This window comes from Schistocerca gregaria, chromosome X (assembly GCF_023897955.1).
Source record: "Schistocerca gregaria isolate iqSchGreg1 chromosome X, iqSchGreg1.2, whole genome shotgun sequence".
Classification (NCBI taxonomy): Eukaryota; Metazoa; Arthropoda; class Insecta; order Orthoptera; family Acrididae; genus Schistocerca; species Schistocerca gregaria.
The window spans coordinates 297,272,893-297,291,509 of record NC_064931.1 but is presented as its reverse complement, the minus strand read 5'-3'; the positions used below and the strand labels follow the sequence as shown (position 1 = coordinate 297,291,509).

The 18,617-nt window shown below is 38.5% G+C and overlaps 1 protein-coding gene across 9 annotated transcripts in view; it reads left to right on the top strand.

Moving 5' to 3' along the window:
* The window catches only part of LOC126297664 (F-BAR domain only protein 2), a 296,630-nt gene that overhangs the window by 12,627 nt on the left and 265,386 nt on the right, over positions 1-18,617 (top strand). For all 9 annotated transcript variants that reach the window (XM_049988748.1, XM_049988756.1, XM_049988754.1 and 6 more), the window contains exon 2: positions 14,297-14,388. In XM_049988748.1, the coding sequence (XP_049844705.1) occupies positions 14,297-14,388 (92 nt within the window). The remainder of the gene's footprint in view (positions 1-14,296; positions 14,389-18,617) is intronic.

The following is an 18,617-nucleotide window of genomic DNA, read 5'->3' as shown; positions in this document are numbered from 1 at the left end:
TTGATTTAGGTTGTGTTACCAGGAACATAGGATGCAGTAGCACGGCCACCCTCTTTATTTATTTATTTATTGTTCCGTGGGACCAAATTAAGGAGAAGTCATCAAGGTCATGGAATGAGTCAGTACATGAAATTAATAACATGATATTAGAAAACAGATAAAAAGAAATATAAAAAAAAACATATTCAGGTGACAAGTCGTAAGTTTAAATAAAGAAAATCAACAATGTAACACTGGAATTAGCTTAATTTTTTAGCTCTTCCAGGAGCTCCTTGACAGAATAGGAGGAGTGAGCCATGAGGAAACTTTTCAGTTTAGACTTAAAAGAGTTTGGGCTACTGCTAAGACTTCAGAGTTCTTGTGGTAGCTTATTGAAAATGGATGCAGCAGAATACTGCACTCCTTTATGCACAAGAGTCAAGGAAGTGCATTCCACATGCAAATTGGATTTCTGCCTAGTATTAACTGAGTGAAAGCTTCTAACTCTTGGGAATAGGCTAATATTGCTAACAACAAACGACATTAAAGAAAATATATACTGTGAGGGCAATGTCAGAATTCCCAGACTATTGAATAGGGGTCGACAAGAAGTTCTCGAACTTACACCTCGTACAGCTCGAACAGCCTGTTTTTGAGCCAAAAATACCCTTTGTGAATCCGAAGAATTACCCCAGAAAATAATACCATACGGCATAAGCGTATGAAAATATGCGAAGTAGACTACTTTTCGTGTTGAAGTGTCACTTATTTCAGATAATGTTCTAATGGTAAATAAAGCAGCATTTAGTTTCTGAACAAGATCCTGGACATGGGTTTTCCACAACAGTTACTATCTATCTGAACACCTAGGAACTTGAACTTTTCCGCCTCGCTTATACTACGTCCATTCTGTCCGATCAGAATATCGGTTCTTGTTGAATTGTGAGTTAGAAACTGTAAAAACTTAGTCTTACTTTGATTTAGCGTCAAATTATTTTCCACATGCCACGAACTTATTTCATGAACTACATTATTTGATACTGTTTCAATATTACACACAAGATCCTTCACTACCAAACTGGTGTCATCAGCAAACATAAATATTTTTGAATCACCTGTAATACTAGAAGGCATATCATTTATATAAATAAGAAACACCAGTGACCCCAGCACCGACCCTTGGGGAACGCCCCACTTAACAGTGCCCTATTGGGACTGAACATAACAACCACTCTCAATGTTGCGGAGAATTACCTTCTGCTTTCTGTTCTTAAAGCAAGAGGCAAACCAATTGTAAGCTACTCCCCTCACTCCATAATGGCCCAACTTCTGCAGTAATGTTTTGTGGTCAACACAGTCAAAAGCCTTCGTTAAATCAAAGAAAACACCTAGCGTTCGCAACCTTTTATTTAATCCGTCCAAAACCTCACAGAGAAAGGAGAATATAGCATTTTCAGTTGTTAAACCATTTCTAAAACCAAACTGAACATTTGACAGCAAATTATGTGAATTTAAATGCTCCAGTAACTTTGTATATACAACCTTCTCAATAACTTTAGCAAACACTGATGGCATAGAAATAGGTCTATAATTGTCAATATTATCCCTGTCTCCCTTTTTATAAAGTGGCTTCACTACCGAGTACTTTAATCGGTCAGGAGACCGACCACTCCTAAAGGAAAAGTTACAGATATGGCTAAGTACTGGGCTAACATACATAGAACAGTACTTCGGTATTCTGCTATATACCCCGTCATATACATGATAGTTCTTGGTCTTTAGTGATTTAATTATTAACTCAATCTCCCTCTTGTCAGTATCGTGGAGGAGCATTTCAGGTTACAGTCTCGGAACATTTTTTTCTAAGAGCGCTATATGATTCCCTGTTGGGACTAGGTTTCCATTTAGTTCACCTGCTATATTCAGAAAGTGATTATTAAATACTGTACATATATGCGACTTATCAGTAACACGGACATTCCCACTACGCACTGATTCTATATCCTCGACCTGTCTCTGCAGACCAGCCACTTCCTTTACGAGTGACCATATGGTTTTAATTTTATCCTGAGACTTAGCTATTCTATCTGCATACCACATACTTTTTGCCTTCCTAATAACAGTTTTAAGCACCTTACAATACTGTTTGTAATGGGCTGCTGCATTTAGATTCTGACTATTTCTAACGTTTTGATATAATTGCCACTTTGTTCTACAAGATATTCTTATCCCTCTATTCAGCCACCCAGGCTGCCTGTTTGTGCTAGTACCCTGTTTTGAACGTTCTAACGGAAAGCAACTTTCAAAGAGCACGAGAAAAGTCTTGAGAAAAGCATTCTATTTATCGTCTACTGTATCAGCGATATAAACATCTTGCCACTCTTGTTTCTTGATAAGGTTTACAAAGGTCTCTACAGCAACTGGATCAGCTTTCCTAAACAGCTGATGACTATATTTAACACGTGTTGCAGCAGAAAAATCTTTTATAGTTAAAATTTGTTCATCATGATCTGAAAGGCCATTCACCTTTTTGCTAACAGAATGCCCTTCTAGTAATGAGGAATGAACAAAAATGTTGTCTATGGTTGTTCTACTGTTCCCTTGCACTCTCATTGGAAAAAATACGGTTTGCATAAGATTATATGAATTAAGGAGGTCTACCAGCATCCTCTTCCTTGCACAATCACTTATACAATTAATATTGAAGTCACCACATATAACTGACTTTTTGTATTTCCTATAAAGTGAACCAAGAACCTCCTCTAGCTTTAGCAAAAATTTTGTGAAATTGGAGTCTGGGGATCTATAAATAACAACAGTTAGAAGTTTAGCTCCATTAAATTTAACCACACCTGCACAACATTCAAACACCTTTTCTGTGCAGAACTTTGAAACTTCAACTGACTCAAATGGGATGCCGTTTTTCACATACATGGCTACTCCCCCACACCGCAAAGAGCTCCTAGAAAAGCTGCCAACCAACTTGTATCCTGGTAAAGGAAGCCTCTGAATTATCTCCTTATTTAAGAAGTGTTCAGATATACCAATAATTGGAGTCAACATCTATAAGCAATTCACTAACTTTATCTCTAATACCTTGTATATTTTGATGAAATATACTAATTTCCTCATTACTCGGATACCTAAGCTTTGTCAAAAGTGGTTCCTTTGTTAGAGAGACTTCCCTTTAGCAGGAATACCTATCAGCTGACTTCAATCTAAAAAAGGTGCAGCTCTAACTCCCACTACTGCTGAAATTTTGCCGTGAGTGATCCCACCACCCCCGCCTATGCTGTCACCTATAAGCTTTGCTAACCTCCCCTTCCCATATCTGTTGAGGTGCAGGCCATGTCTAGTGAAACCCGTCCTGCTGATAGACTCCACCGACACCACTGAAATGTGACCAATGCTTTCTGTCATCAGTGCACCCCCCAAGTCTCATGTTATTACGCCTGACAGCTGTATTAAGATGAGGCCGATTGTGACGCTGAAACAGTTCCACGAAATGTACATTCGTGTTGCCAGTCTGAGTGGCTATCTTTTCTAGGTCACCATCTATGTCATACTCCCCATCCCTATCAATACTATTACCAGCCCCACCCACTATCACTGCCTGATCCTCTTTAGTAAAATCCCTACATAGCCCCCTATGTTAAGTCACCTGAGCCAATCCTGCATTAGGCTTCACAATGCTGGTGACCTGGTACTCACTCCCCAGCACTTCCTGCAACTGCTGGCCTACACCTCTGCCATGCGAACTACCTAACAGCAGAATCTTCTTCTTCCTCTTCGACTTTGCAACTGTTCTAGCCAAAGTAACTACTGATGTCTTCTGCATACTTCCTACATCTACATCTACTAGAGATTCCTCTCCGCTAGACTCTGACAGTTGGTCATATCTATTGTAAACATCAATAGTAAAACTATCTGAAAATCTTCTTCTCCTAGCAGATCTCTTGCCAGCAGCCAGCTCCCATTCCCCAACCCTCTTCTCCCTCCTCATCCTATCTAGCTCCTCCTGTGCATTTTTGAACTGCACCTGAAGGGCACAAGTCTTACGCTCCTGCTCCTCTATTAACTTACTCTTGCTACATAACCTGCAGTTCCAGGAGAGGATCTCGCCAGAATGCCCACTGGCTTCCCCACTGCATTCCCCCCCAGTGAAAATACTTCGAACAAGTCTCGCACCGCGATCCACTACTCACGAACCTACGGCAAAGCCCACACTTCTCACTCATGGTAAAATTTTACTTTTTCTAAGTTCCGCTACTACAATAAGATGATGTTAAAAAACTGACTACGATAATCACAAACTTACTCTACAAGGGAAGTAACTACTATTATTAACAGTATTAATAAACAACAAGTGTGAATATAACAAAAGACTAATACAGAAAGAGAATCAAACGTCTAATTACACAGTAAGGAAGCTGAAAACAGTTCCCAAAAAAATAAATAAAGTAATGTGTGAGTGTTACATGGTCTTTAGTTGATGTTGTGGAGACTGAACTTACTCTCCTTTACCCGTGACGTAAATTAATACAAGTTGTGGGGTTGTTACGTTGCAAAATTACGGCAGTCATTTTACTGTATGGTGGTGATGAATACGTAAGAGATCTATAAATGATAGTTGTGTATCGTTTTTCATTATATAAGTTGTGCTTAATCCTGAGAAACAGACATAATGTTTCCTGCAAATAATTGTCCGACTGCCTCAGTTATTACTGAAGAATATAATCTCTTGCTCACGGTTTTTTTGATGGCAGTAAGCCCAGGTTTCAGTGCCACTAATGTCTCATTCAAGGAAGTGTTTCTTTGATTTTGGTGTAATAGTCCATCCAAAAATTCACAATTTGCCTTTCAGTGTGTAAGTAAAACTAGCAGACTACACGACTTGCATCACAGTCAGGCATTAACTGTTGTCAATTTCTATACGACTGATCTACAGTGTTTGTCATTCTCAATTTTTTAATTTGTATACCTCCTTTTACAGCAGGATCAGTCCATGTTTCAGAAGGTTGCACCTTCATAAGCAACTCCAATACTTGCTCCAGTATGAAAAAACTGCTAGCAGATGAAGGCTCTCGGTGGTTAAACTGCCAGTACAATCCAATTAACAATATACAGGGAACTCCTTTGGAATTTTTGGAGACTGTTCATTGAGCAAGGTGGCACAGTGGTTAGAACACTGGACTCGCATTTGGGAGGCCGGGCATCCAGATTTAGGTTTTCTGCAATTTTCCAAAATTGCTCCAGGCAAATTTTGGGAGGTTCTTTTGAAAAGTCATGACCGATTTCCTTCGCCATCCTTGACACAGTTTGAGCTTGTGCTCCATTTCTAATGACTTCAGTGTTGACGGGACGTTACACTCAATCTTCCTTCCTTAAAGTCTGTGTAGAGATATTCTCTTAATATTTCAGTATGAAGCTCCAATGGCTCATTACAGAGTAATTGGATATCATTTGATTTCTTACAACAATTTATCTTAATGTGTCTATCACACTGAAAATACCTGCACAGCCATACAAATGTCGATAGTATGTGCTGTGTGTGTCGTTTGCAAACAAGTTTGTTCCGTACACAGGTGGTGCTTGCTTTTTAAAACAGTAATGCCCTCTGATGTCTTCACTGTGAAGCTTGCATTTGGTACTGTTCATTTCTCTCTTGGGTTAGTTGTATCTTAACCGCTGGTAGGTTTACTGAATAAGAGTTGACTGTTATGCACTTTATGTATTGCTTCACTGATGTATTTGAAGAGTAGCACTATACTGAGATGTTCCTGCAGCAACAGTACCTTGGCATCTGTACATAGGCGTTTACTGAAACTGGATCCTTCCATGTTAGAATGGAAGATAATGGCCATGTAAAGTACACTATGTGATCAAAAGTATACAGATGCACCCAAAACACACACATTTTTTATTAGGTGCATTGTGCTGCCACCTACTGCCAGGTACTACATATCAACAACCTCAATAGTCATTAGATACCATGAGAGAGCAGAATGGGGCACTCTGCAGAACTCACAGACTTTGAATGTGGTCAGGTGATTGGGTTTCACTTGTGCCGTACATCTGTATGTGAGATTTCTACACTCCTAAACATCCCTAGGTCCATTGTTTCCCATGTGATAGTGAAGTGGAAACATGAAGGGACACTTACAGCACAAAAGCGTACAGGCCGACCTATGCGATAAAAAGTATTCAGACGTATGGCTGAAAATGACTTAAAAGTTCGTGGCACCTTCCATCGGTAATGCTGGAATTCAATATGGTGTTGGCCCACCCTTAGCCTTGATGACAGCTTCCACTCTCACAGGTACACATTCAATCAGCCACTGGAAGGTATCTTGGGGAATGGCAGCCCATTCTTCACGGAGTGCTGCACTGAAGAGAGGTATCAGTGTCCGTCGGTGAGGCCTGGCATGAAGTCTGCCTTCCAAAACATCACAAAGGTGTTCTATACAATCGAGGTCACGACTCTGTACAGGCCAGTCCATTACAGGAATGTTACTGTTGTGTAACCTCTCCACCATAAGGCTATGCATTATGAACAGGTGCTTGATTGTGTTGAAAGATGCAATTGCAATTCCCGAATTGCTCTTCAACAGTGAGAAGCAAGAAGGTGCTTAAAACATCAGGCTGTGATAGTGCCACGCCAAATAATATGGTGTGTGAGCCTCCTCCATGAAAAACACGACCACACAATAACACTACAGCCTCCAAATGTTAATGTTGGCACTACACATGCTGGCAGATGACGTACACCAGGCATTCGCCATACCCACACTCTGCCATCAGATCGCCACATTGTGTGCTGTGATTCGTCACTCCACACATGTTTACACTGTCCAATTGTCCATTTTTTACACTTCTTAAACGAAGTGAGGCATTGTTTGGCATTTACTGGCGTCAGGTGTGGCTTATGAGCAGCCGCTCAACAACGAAATCCAAGTTTTCACATCTCCTGCCTAACTGTTATAGTACTTGCAGTGGATCCTGGTGCAGTTTGGAATTCCTGTGTGATGGTCTGGATAGATGTCTGCTTATTACACTCTACAACCCTCTTCCATTGTTGGTAGGTCTCTGTCAGTCTAGCGAATTTCGATAGTTGATGAGTCTGTGGTTGACGCATGTGTCTAATTGTTAGGATTGTTGTATCCATGTACAGTGTACACCAAACTCCTTGGATTCTTGAGTGTACAAGGCAATTGATGGTGCATCACTGTACCCCCTGCTGTAATCACGGTGGTTGACATTTTGGACAGTACCTGTTTGTGAACAGCTCTGCCATTTGTTACATACAGCACTGCACACTGACAGACCAGATAGAACACATTGTGATAAAAGTATGTGTGTTTCATAGGAGTTACTCTTTGTTTTATGTTTTAGTGTTTGCAGATTACAGATATTTCTGCTTTGAAGGTATTTTCACAAAAACAAAGGTAATTGGGATACCAAATGGAATAAATCACAAGTAAAGTATTACCCTGTAAAAAAAAAAAAAAAATACTGGAGATTGTGGGTCTTTTATGCAGAATTACCCCGAAACTATCCCTGAACAACTTTGAAAATTTTGTTGGTAAGGTCTGGGTTCATTGACATGACAGTGCATAACATAAAAAAAATATCCTGGAATGAGTAGAAGGAAGATGTTTTGTACAAACAACATAATCATGACACTAATCCTGAAATATAAAATTGAACAAAGGAAACCAATAATGATTTTCAATAGTAATAATTGTGAATATATATGAAACTCCAGTAAAATTAAGAGCTTTTCAGCTAAAATTAAATGAAAGAAACTAAATAACTGAAACTTGGAATATTGCATTTGGGCATGCTTTTACTAAATTAATTTAGTAATTGTGATGTCAATAAATTTTATGTATTTTTTGAAGTTCTACATTTAACGGAAACCGTTTTAGGCTCGGTACTTAATTCTTCTCATGTGCATATTTTTCCGTTTAAGTGCAAACCTTCATTTTGCAGTCACAATGCCTTCTAGAACTTTTACTGGATTACACAATAGTCTCCTATCTGCAGTATTGAGAAGAAGAGTATCAAAAGCTAGCCACCAATGAAATTGGTAACTATTTAGTCAATACCATTGGATCATTCCACGCCAACTCACCAAGGCCTCCCTGCTTCACCATAACGGATTTCGACGAAATTTTATATGAACATTCGCTCATGTCCGCCATTAACATTGGCAAAGTTCAACATTTGTCGGAGCAATACTTCCCGGAATAGTCACTTGTTTGGCTCCATGTCCGAATTTGTGCAGAGTGAGCATGAATTTCTGCCGACTTTGAGCTGTTATATCTCTGGCAATATTTTGTCGAAAGAAGTTAAATTAGGCCATCTTGTATAACTTTGTGTATTCTCTTAAGAATGAAATGAAAATATTTTATGAGCCATACTCAACCATGAAAGTTTAAACAAAATGGCCTTCAAAAATTTCAAAGTTTGGCCTCTTATGACTAATGTGGAATTTCACATGTAGTGATGTAACAATACAAGGTTCTCAAATATCAGGTTTCATTTGTATACCACTTTACAACACTGAATAAATTTAGTGTAAAGTTGAAGAGTTTGTAGAAATAAAAAATGCAGTGTTTTTGACCAGATTTTGCAAAACAGAAGGAAAAAAAAACTGTGTTGTAATAAAACTTTCCAAGCTGTTCTCATTAGGAAAACCACAATTTTCAATGCCAAAAGGAGTTTGATGATCCAATGCGGGCTAACAAGACTAGATAACTTGAATAGATTTCAGGCATGGAAAAAAAAAAACAGTAATAAAACCATGTAAACTCCAGATTCTTATATGTAAACATGGAATTTAATACACAATAGGTTAGTAGCATGAGGATGTGGAATGCAAAAATTTCGTTCACTTACTATTTTCCAATAATCTTCAAATTAGTTGAAAATAGGAACATTTTCTTGAAAAGGTGAAAATAAGGTGTATGTGACTCATCCTTTACAAGTACTGTTTTCTATTAAAGCTGCAAAATTAGTCCTATTTGAAACAATGCGTTCCAAGCCTCTCCCCAACCCCCAAGAACAGTGAGTTTAAAAAAAAAAAAAAAAAAAAAAAACTGTGAATAAAGTTTTAACTTTGGTTTTTTTATATCCCATTGATTAAAGAAATGATAAACATGAAACATTGGAAAAACATCAGCTGAGCAACATAAGGTTTCCAAATGTAAAATATCATTCACATACTGCTTTCTAAATTTCTGCAAAATCAGTTCAACCATGACTTTCACAAAAATGCAGAAAAAGATCGCGTTCAGTTTACTTTCATAAAACCTGTTTTCCATAACTAACTTCAGACCAATCACAGTTGGAAATAGAATGTTTTCAAGCATTCATTAATGTGTGTTTGATTTTGTAGTGTGTGCTAACAATACCAGAAAATGGAGGACAAATTTGAGGGAATATACCATGGCTGGAGGTTACATTGCAGCAACATGTTGCCAATGTTTCATCGTGTGTGGTTTTTATTTTTAAATTGACAAATATTATCTCACTATATTGCGTTGGTCCATAGTGACATTGTTGCTACTGGTTCAAGAATATGAACCAGTACCCCATCACCACAGCGGTCATGCCAGATACCTGTGCAATACCAGCCACAGGTGGGTTTCTTCATCCAGTTTCCCAAGTCTGTAATATGCTTTCTTAATTTAAGTTCCAAAGCCTTGCTGTGATACCTGTTTGCTCACAAAGCCATTTGAAAGTACCACATCTCTGATTCCCAAATCTGTAATAGTATGTAACATATGCGGCAAGAAAATGTAATATTTTTTATTTTAGACTTCTGACTACTGCTGCATTATTAACATATCAATGGAATAAAATGATGCACTGATAAAATTTATGCATCCTCCGGGCCTGTCTGCTTCCTTTCATTGGCCTGGAAGACAGGATGGCCTCGCTATAGGGTGGCATCCCATACTGGGAACTTTAATTTACTCAATGAAACCACCGAGATGGATGGCTTGATATGCAGTAGAGTGATATATTACTTGTCAATTTAAAAATAAAAGCCACTTGTGTTAAAATATGGACAGTAGGTTGCTGCAATGTAGCCTGCACCCATGGTACATTCTCTCAAATTTGTCTGGCATTTTCTGGTATTGTTAGTGCACACTGGAAAATCAAACACAAATTTCTGAATGCTGGAAAAAGTTCTGTTTCATATTGTGATTAGTCTGAAGTTAGTTATGCAAAACAGGTTTTCTGAAAGTGAACTGAATGTAATCTTTTTCTGCATTTTTGTGAAAGTCATGTTTGAACTGATTTTGCAGAAATTTAGAAAGCAGTACGTGAATGATATTTTATATTTGGAAACTTTATGTTGCTTAGCTGAGGTTTTCCAAAGTTTCATGTTTAACATACCTTTAATCAGTGAGATATAAGAATTCAAAGTTAAAACTTGATTCACAGTGTGATTTTTCTGGCTACTTTGCCTCAATTTAAGTAGCATTGTTAGCCATTGCTGGAAATTACTCACTGTTCCGGAAGGTTTAAAACATTGTTGTTTCAAATGAGATTGGTTCCAAAGCTTTACGAGGAAATCGTATTTGTAAAAGAAGAGTCGAATATACCCTATTTCCACCTTCTCATAAAAAATCATCATCTTTTTAACTAATTTGAAGATAACTGGAAAACTGTTGGTGAATGAGATTTTGCGTTCCACATCCTTCTACTGTCGACCTATTGCATATTAAATTCAGTGTTCAGCATTATTCTAAAAGATATAAAAATCCAAATTTTATATATTTTTTGTACCGTGATTTTTGACCCCGAATTCTATTCAAATTATCTAGGCTTGTTAGCTCATGTTGGAAGATCAAACAAACTTCTTTTGGTATCAAAATAATTTTCTTCCTAAGTGTCCAAGCTTGGAAAGTTTCATAGAACATAGTTTTTTTTTTCAAAATTGGGTCAGAAATACTGTATTTTTTATTTTCTTACAAGATCTTCAACTTTACACTAACTTTATTCAGTACCGGAAAGTAATACATGAATGAAAGTTGATATTAGAGAACCTTGTGGTGTTAGATTATTATATGCCAAGTTTCATGTTAGTCATATAAGAAGCTAAACTTTGAAATTTTTTCAGGCTGTTTTGTCTAAACGTTTCTAGCTGAGCATGGCTTGGAAAATTATTTTTGTTATTATTCTTAAGAGAATGAATAAAATTGTCCAAGATGGCCAAACTTAATTTCTGTCATCAAAACATTGCTGCAGGTATATTAGCTCAAAGTCACCAGAAATGTATGCTCGCTCTGCACAGTTGCACGTGGAGTCAAACTAATTAATATCCTGGCCAGTATTGCTTTGATGAATGTTGAACTCTCCAATATTAATAGGAGACATGGGTGAATGCCCTCACACAGTTCCATCGAAATCCACGCCGGTTGAGCAGGAAAACATTGTGGAATTAGGCTATTTCACATGGAATGACCCCATATGAAAGTGTTGGGCTTCATCATGTGATGTCAGAAGTATGGTCTGGTTATCAGTGTTGCTGGACAGATTTTCTGTCCTTACTTCACCTGTGGAATCACATCTGTGTCTGACCTTAATGGGGAATAACTGCTACTGATGTCACACCATTTGAGAGCTTCGTGCTTATTTAATGCATTGTGCTGTTGTAACAAATACTTTTAATTTTCTTTGTTTGGTCAGTGTCATTATGTTTCGTGTAGACACCAGTCATGGAATGTAGAACACATCTTGGTTTAAGATTCAAGTCAAGCTGCTATTAGCATATAGCTACAGTGATTGTTTGTACATCCACTCTGTACTGGCACTTACAGTAAATAAACTGTATTCTGAATTTTTATCAATAATTGTTATGACTTAGTTCTCATTGGCAGAAGTAATATTTTAAGAAGTAGGCATCCAGCACAGTTAAGCTGCCAAAGAGATCACAAGGTAATCGGATTTTTGTAATTTTTTTATATTCATGATACATGAATTTAAGAACTTAAATATCAGTATCCTAAAGAATCTCAATGCAACCCTCAAAAATTCTCAAGAAAATTGACTTTGAAGTTTTCTGGCCTTCTTTAATATGCTAAAGTAAGCATTTTTCAACAAGCAATGTGGCTCTGTGGTAGAATGCTTACCTGCTGTGTGGGAAGCATGGGTTCAGTTTCCATCGGATTCAAATTTTTAAACAAAATTACATGTTCTAAGAGTGTTTGTGTGAAGCCTGACACAAACAAAATGGAAAAAAATTGTAATGTTTCAACTTAAATAATTTTGGTCAACAATCTTTTTTATTTGCAATGAAAAGTGGATTTTTGTGTCTAACATATAATTGGAAATAAGATGAAGAGCAATTTTTCATCAAATCGATGATTTTTATCTGCACAACAGTAGTGGTGGGTGGTACTGGGGGTGGGCAGAATTATGGAAACACCAAAATACCATGCCTAATATGACGTAGGAAACTAATTGGCATTCAAAACAACTTCCAGTGATCATGGAATGGATAAATACAGGTCCTGTATGGTTTTCAAGGGAATACTATTCTCATCTTCCAGCCAAATAGTGACAAGTTCATGTAACAATGATGGAGGAGGATAGAAAACAAGCAACCTACTCTCCGAAACAGACCATAAAGGCTCCATAATATTGAGATTTAGTGACTGTGGTGCCCAGGGGAGATCAAATAATTGATCCTGGTTCTTGACAGACCAGCCCTGCTTATGGAACTCCCCTTAATACTGTTTTGGTGTTTACAGGGCTCGGGAGAGCAAAGTTCAGTTCTGCAATGACTTTTGCAGATGATGTCATAATTTTTGTCACAATTCTATTCAGTGGCAGTCTCTCATGATCACACAGCATACTCTTTCATCCATATTGTGACTTTCAGGGAGACCACATGGCAATCAGATTTTCGTAATGTTTTTTATTTGTGCCATATGAACTTCAGAACTCGAATATCAATCTGCTGAAAGTGTTCGATGCAACTCCAAAGAATTCTTAAGAAACTAAACATTGAAGTTTTTCAAGCATCCTTAATACCTCCCTCCCCAGTCAGTGTAGCTCTATGGCAGGATATTCACCTACTGTGTGGTGTGGCTGGATTTGATTCCTGGCTAATACAAAATTTTCAAACAAAGGTGCATGTTCTATGAGCATTTCTGTGACGTGTAAAATACATAAAGGTGAAATAAGTAATGGTTTTTCTCTTTTTAACCATCTTCTATAAAAGCTTAAGAATTATGAATTTATTTTTGTGCACAACATGTAATTAAAAATAAGATGATGTGCAGTTTTCATCAAAAGGAGCAGTAGATTTATGTTAATTAGCGTACGTTGGATAAATTTTCTTTCTGAACAGTGTAGGTACTCGAACTATATGGACAAAATGGAAATAAGACAAAAGCCAGTTCAGTCTAGAGTACAACCACTACCCCCAACCCCACCCCACTTCCATATTTATGTATTTTACACATCACAGAAATGCTTGTAGAAGCCGCATCTTTGTTGAAAGATTTGGTTCAGTGAAGAGTCAAACCATGCTCTCCATATGACAGACAAGCATTCTACCAGAGCCTTGCCCGTGAAAAAAATGGTGTTACATTAAGGTATTAAATATGCTTGGAAAACTTCAAAGTCAATTTTTTCAAATTTTTGAGAGTTGCATTGATCTGCTTTGTGATATTGGTACTTGAATTCTGAACTTCACGAAGCATAAATATAAAAAAATACAAAAATCCAATTGTTGTGTGGTCTCTTGTTAGCATCTGATGTTTCTCCAGTTTTCCTGTATGTGGCATAAATCTTTGATATGGTGCCTCTTGAAAAACAACACACTTCAGCTCCCTTGGTTACGGAAGTACTCACCATATGGCACCAACAATTTGCCCATGTTCAAATTCAGTTAATTCTGACATGATGCTCTTACAACTACACAGAATGTTGTTCTGACAATGACAGACATTTGCAGCGTATGGGACATATGCCATTCATGGTCAAATAAAACAGCACAATCTACAGACTTGGCTATCATCTATGTTTATGTTGATGAATGCATTTTTTGCTGTGTTTCCATGTTTTAGTCCAACCTTTATATCTCTGAAGAGGCCAAAAATGCTTCAGTTTTCCATTTTTGGAATAAAGTGCAACAAAATGCTGCTACATCCAGAGACTAGGAAAGACTATTTGTTGACAGGTTTCTCACTTCTGCAGATTGAGAACTAGATAAATTAGAAGATAAGAAAAAAATGTGTGAATGCAATAGTGTCTGCCACTAAAATCAGTGAGTAAGAATACTTTAATTTTTTAGGGAGAGAAGAACAATGGCTTCACTGTTCTTTATCAGAATATGAAACATGGTTTGGTTGCAAGCAAAGAATTTGCCGACTTCCTCAGGGAAAGGTAGGTGCATGCATTAAACATACAGTTTTATTTTTAGTAGTGATACATTACTTGCTGTCACCATTACTTGCCCATGATACTGCTTCCTTCAATTTGTATCATCTTGATGCAAGTCTCTCAGATCTTATTGTCTTGATTTGTGAATGTATTAACATAGCCTTCTCCTTCTTTCTCACTTGTTTTCAAGTTATGAACAATTTATTGAAAACTATAAAATAATTTTTAAACAAGAGTCATTTTTCTTTTGTTTGTTGTTATTTTTTTTTATTTTTAAACTAAAAAAGTTAATTGTTTTAGTGATGAACAATATTGAACTAATTTAATTTTAATAGTGGCAATGTAAACTGTCTATGAGTAGAGTTGTATTAGGCATACCTTTCATTTGGATAAGATTGGTACAGGGTAGTGGTTAAGCAAATAACTGGTAATATTGTGAGTGGCATATGGTTCAGTTGGTCAGGATCGCGTAATAAACTGTGGGAGGGCTACACCATTTCTAGGATGCAGTATTCGTTTCAGAATACTACTTACAAAGAGGAAACAATGAGGCCCTTTGTAGAGGGGACTCCCCAGGTGGCTCAGGACTCTTTTGTGAGTATGTGCATGGCAAGCATAGAGTGCCAAGCTATTGCAGCACTTACTTCCTTTCTTGTGTGGCAATCATCAATCTGCAATTATCCTTAACTTTCTTCACTTACCCTACTATGATGGCAGCCTTTGATGTTGATACAACTGTCCCAAAGGTTCTACCTTCTTTACTGAACATCTTTGTTCATTTACGGTACTTCATCTTTTGTCTAAAGTAAATTTTGGTCCCCTTCTGGGTTTCCCACTGTAGTGTGGACTGACTAGAGAGCAACATCTAATGTCAAATCTTCTGCGTATGGTGTTGACAACACTATGCACAATAACTGCCTTTATTCATATGTATACACTTCAAAGCCACTGTGGTAGCTAGTCTGACATGGTGGGGTTGTTAGGTACCCTTTCGTTAGAGCCCACTGACACACAGGGGTGATCACTGCTGATGCCAGAGCTGCTATCTAACCTTGTATGGCAAGGAGCAGATGCCTGTCTTAATCGGACATCAGGACTCTCGGCACCGGCCAACATGCCAGATGCCCCTTGCTGCGGCTGAGTCACACGTGTGGAGAGTGCCCTTGACTGAAGTTGGCAGCATTACGGCAGTCGTTACGCACATGAAACATATTAAATTACATCAAAACAATGGATGTTATCATCAGGCTCTCTCTTCAGAGAGGAATTGAAACATATTTGCAGACACTTACAACCCTACTGTTTTCCCTGTCTTGGTTACCCCATAGGAAGAGGCCAAGCTGGACATCTTGGAGTGAAACAATCTATCCAACATTTTCATTTGGTTTGAACAGGGAGATAAAAATGTGTTCCTAGCCGACTAATCCCACACCGAAACAGGGTTTATTATATGGTTTCAATCCCTGTGATTCTAGTGAAGCCAACTATTACCCATAAAGAGTAGTAGGAGGACCTTTACTAGTTCTTTATTAAAGATGGTTATTTCAAGGCTTGCTGAACTTAATATTCTGTCTTTTAATCTCCAACACTTCACATTGGTAGATTAGATGTGATGCGGTTTCATCACCCTAACTATATAGCGTACAGCTATCAGCTTCTTTCTCCATAACCATCGTGTTTAGGTGTTTCCTATGGCCTGTCATTAGTTGTACCATGAGTTCAGTCTGTCTTCTGTTCAAGCCCAGGACTACGCAACTTCTCTTAAAACAGGTTTTAGCATCATTAGCTTTCCGTTTTTTCATTCTACTTGCTGCCTTCCAATGCAGTTCCATCACTTTGAATTAACAGTCACCTTAGTGATGACAAGGACAGGTTTCAGTCCAGTAAATGGAGTTGGTGCACCTGTCCTGTCAGTCGTATCAATGTGATCATTGCCAGTGATTCCTGAATTAGCAGGTACTCACGGAAGGTTTACCCTGTTGCTTTCCCTTGTCTCACAAGGGCTTTGTGACATTCTGAATGATCTTAGATCTCTTTACGAGAGCTGAGATGGATGTCAGAGTTTCTTGGCTATCTCAATAAATGTAGATGCTATGATTTTTGTAGCATATATACAGATTCTCCTCCTCACATACACTGACTGTGGATATTTCCACTTGGAATACCATGGCCAGCATCGCTAGAGATTGCACTCTCTAGTCGAGATTGTGTCCCCTACACACTGATGTCAATGCTTTCGACTGTCAGTAAACCAGATCATGTCTCCTGCACAGTGCTGTGGTTTGTCCTCCAAGTGCTCCCTTTTTCCAGTTCTTAAATTGAAAGGTATATTGAAGTAGCTGGAAGTTATTGTACAGTCAGCTGGCATTTCCCCAACCATTCCTATATTCATCACATTCCATATCTTGATAAAGGGATTCAGGATATTCTGAAGTTATCCATTTTTTTTCCAGTTTTAAGCCCGTATGCCCAGTCTGTTTTAACCCACAGGTGTAATTGGGCATATCCTTTGTGGTTTCCACCTCAGCTGTGGGTGTGCTGCTAATTATACCTATTATGGCTAAGCAGACCAGTCGCATCATCATGCCAAGCTCCTTGGCAGCCACTTTCTGTTCTACATTGTTCCTCCATGTGTCCAATTTGTACTATATACTTCAACTGATATGGATTCTTTTACTGAGACAAATCAATTATTGTGTGTGGAACATATTGAAGGTAAATTTGTAGAAGCAGAGTTGCCGGGGGGGGGGGGGGGGGGGGGAGACAATGGATCACTATTTATTAATGCCTAATGCCTTCTCTACTGCATAATCTATGGTCCTTGGAGCATGTGAACGTCTGGGTAGCAATTGAGTGACCATTGCCACACACAAGACTTGGAATATCATCCAAGGTATCATCTTACGTCAAGACCTTACACTCCAAACAGACAAAGAGCTTCAGAAAAATCTTGAGCGGCGATGCGTTCATTGTGCCTGACGCATCCAAAATGGCGCCAAGGATAATCGAGTAGATACAATCACCTTTATCTTAGCCTCAGAAGAGAATGTCCTCCCAAGAAAACTTAATTGTGATGTGCTTCAGATGTTTGTGCTTTGGTCATATGTCATCCCACTGTGTGGTGGGCCCAAAATGTGGTAACTGCAGATGATAACTCATGAAGGTAGTGCTTGTGAATAAGCACCTTGTCATGTCAGTTGCATGTAATATTATCCTCCGTGTTCACCAGTTTGCTCAGCCTTCAAGAAATGAAATAAAATACTGGAATATAAATCTATTGACCACCTGTCATATACTGAGGCATGAAAAAAGATATGAACGCATACATCCCATTGATGAGACATCCAACTGTGCGAAATTCATAGCCATCACTCTCATGACCTCAATTTTTTTGGAAAACAGTTCTCCCACTGCCCTCCCTTCTTGTGATTCTCATGGCACCATCTTTGGAAACCATTCCCCCAATTGGCCAGAGGAGCAACTTTCTCTTAAGGTGTCTATCAGTGTCTGGGCTCCCTCCTGAGATTGCTGTTCATTCAAACCCTCAGATCAGAAACTCAATGTCAGCCAGTTGCTAAAGGAACTGCAACCTATAGGACATAGGGCTGTTTGCTCTTCATTCATCCCCACAGTTGTCACGAATAGGCCCTTGCAGGAATAGCATCCGTCAAAGGCTGCTGCTGTGGTGGTGGAGGAGGACTGGGAAAATGCTACACCAGTGACCCTGGAGAGGCCGCATACCCCTTCCCCCTCCTCCCCCTCCTCCCCCTCTCTCCCCCGCCCCTACCATTGGATTCTGAACTGATAGGTGATGTGATTCCTCCCTTATTGGTGATGGGCAGTGATCCTGGAACATGACCTATTCTTCTGGCCCCTTCACTCCTAACTTGAACAACTTTGACTTGATTATTCAGTGGAATTGTTATGGATATCGTATATTCCTGACTTGGTCAGTCGGGGGCAATCTCCAATACATGGTAACTGAAAAAACTTCACACATCAAGGTCGCTAAAAACCGTTTTATTGGAAGGCCACTTTTGACAAAACTGTGCTGTCATAATCCGTTCTTATGCTTTTGAATTTATACACTGCATTATCCATCAGTGTTATAAATCACTTCACATTATGTGTTTTTGCAATTGCGATGCCGAAGTGTAGTGATGTTCATGGTAGTGGAGTGTATGAGGTGTGTTCAGAAAGTAAGGTGACTTTATATTTTGATGAAAAAATAT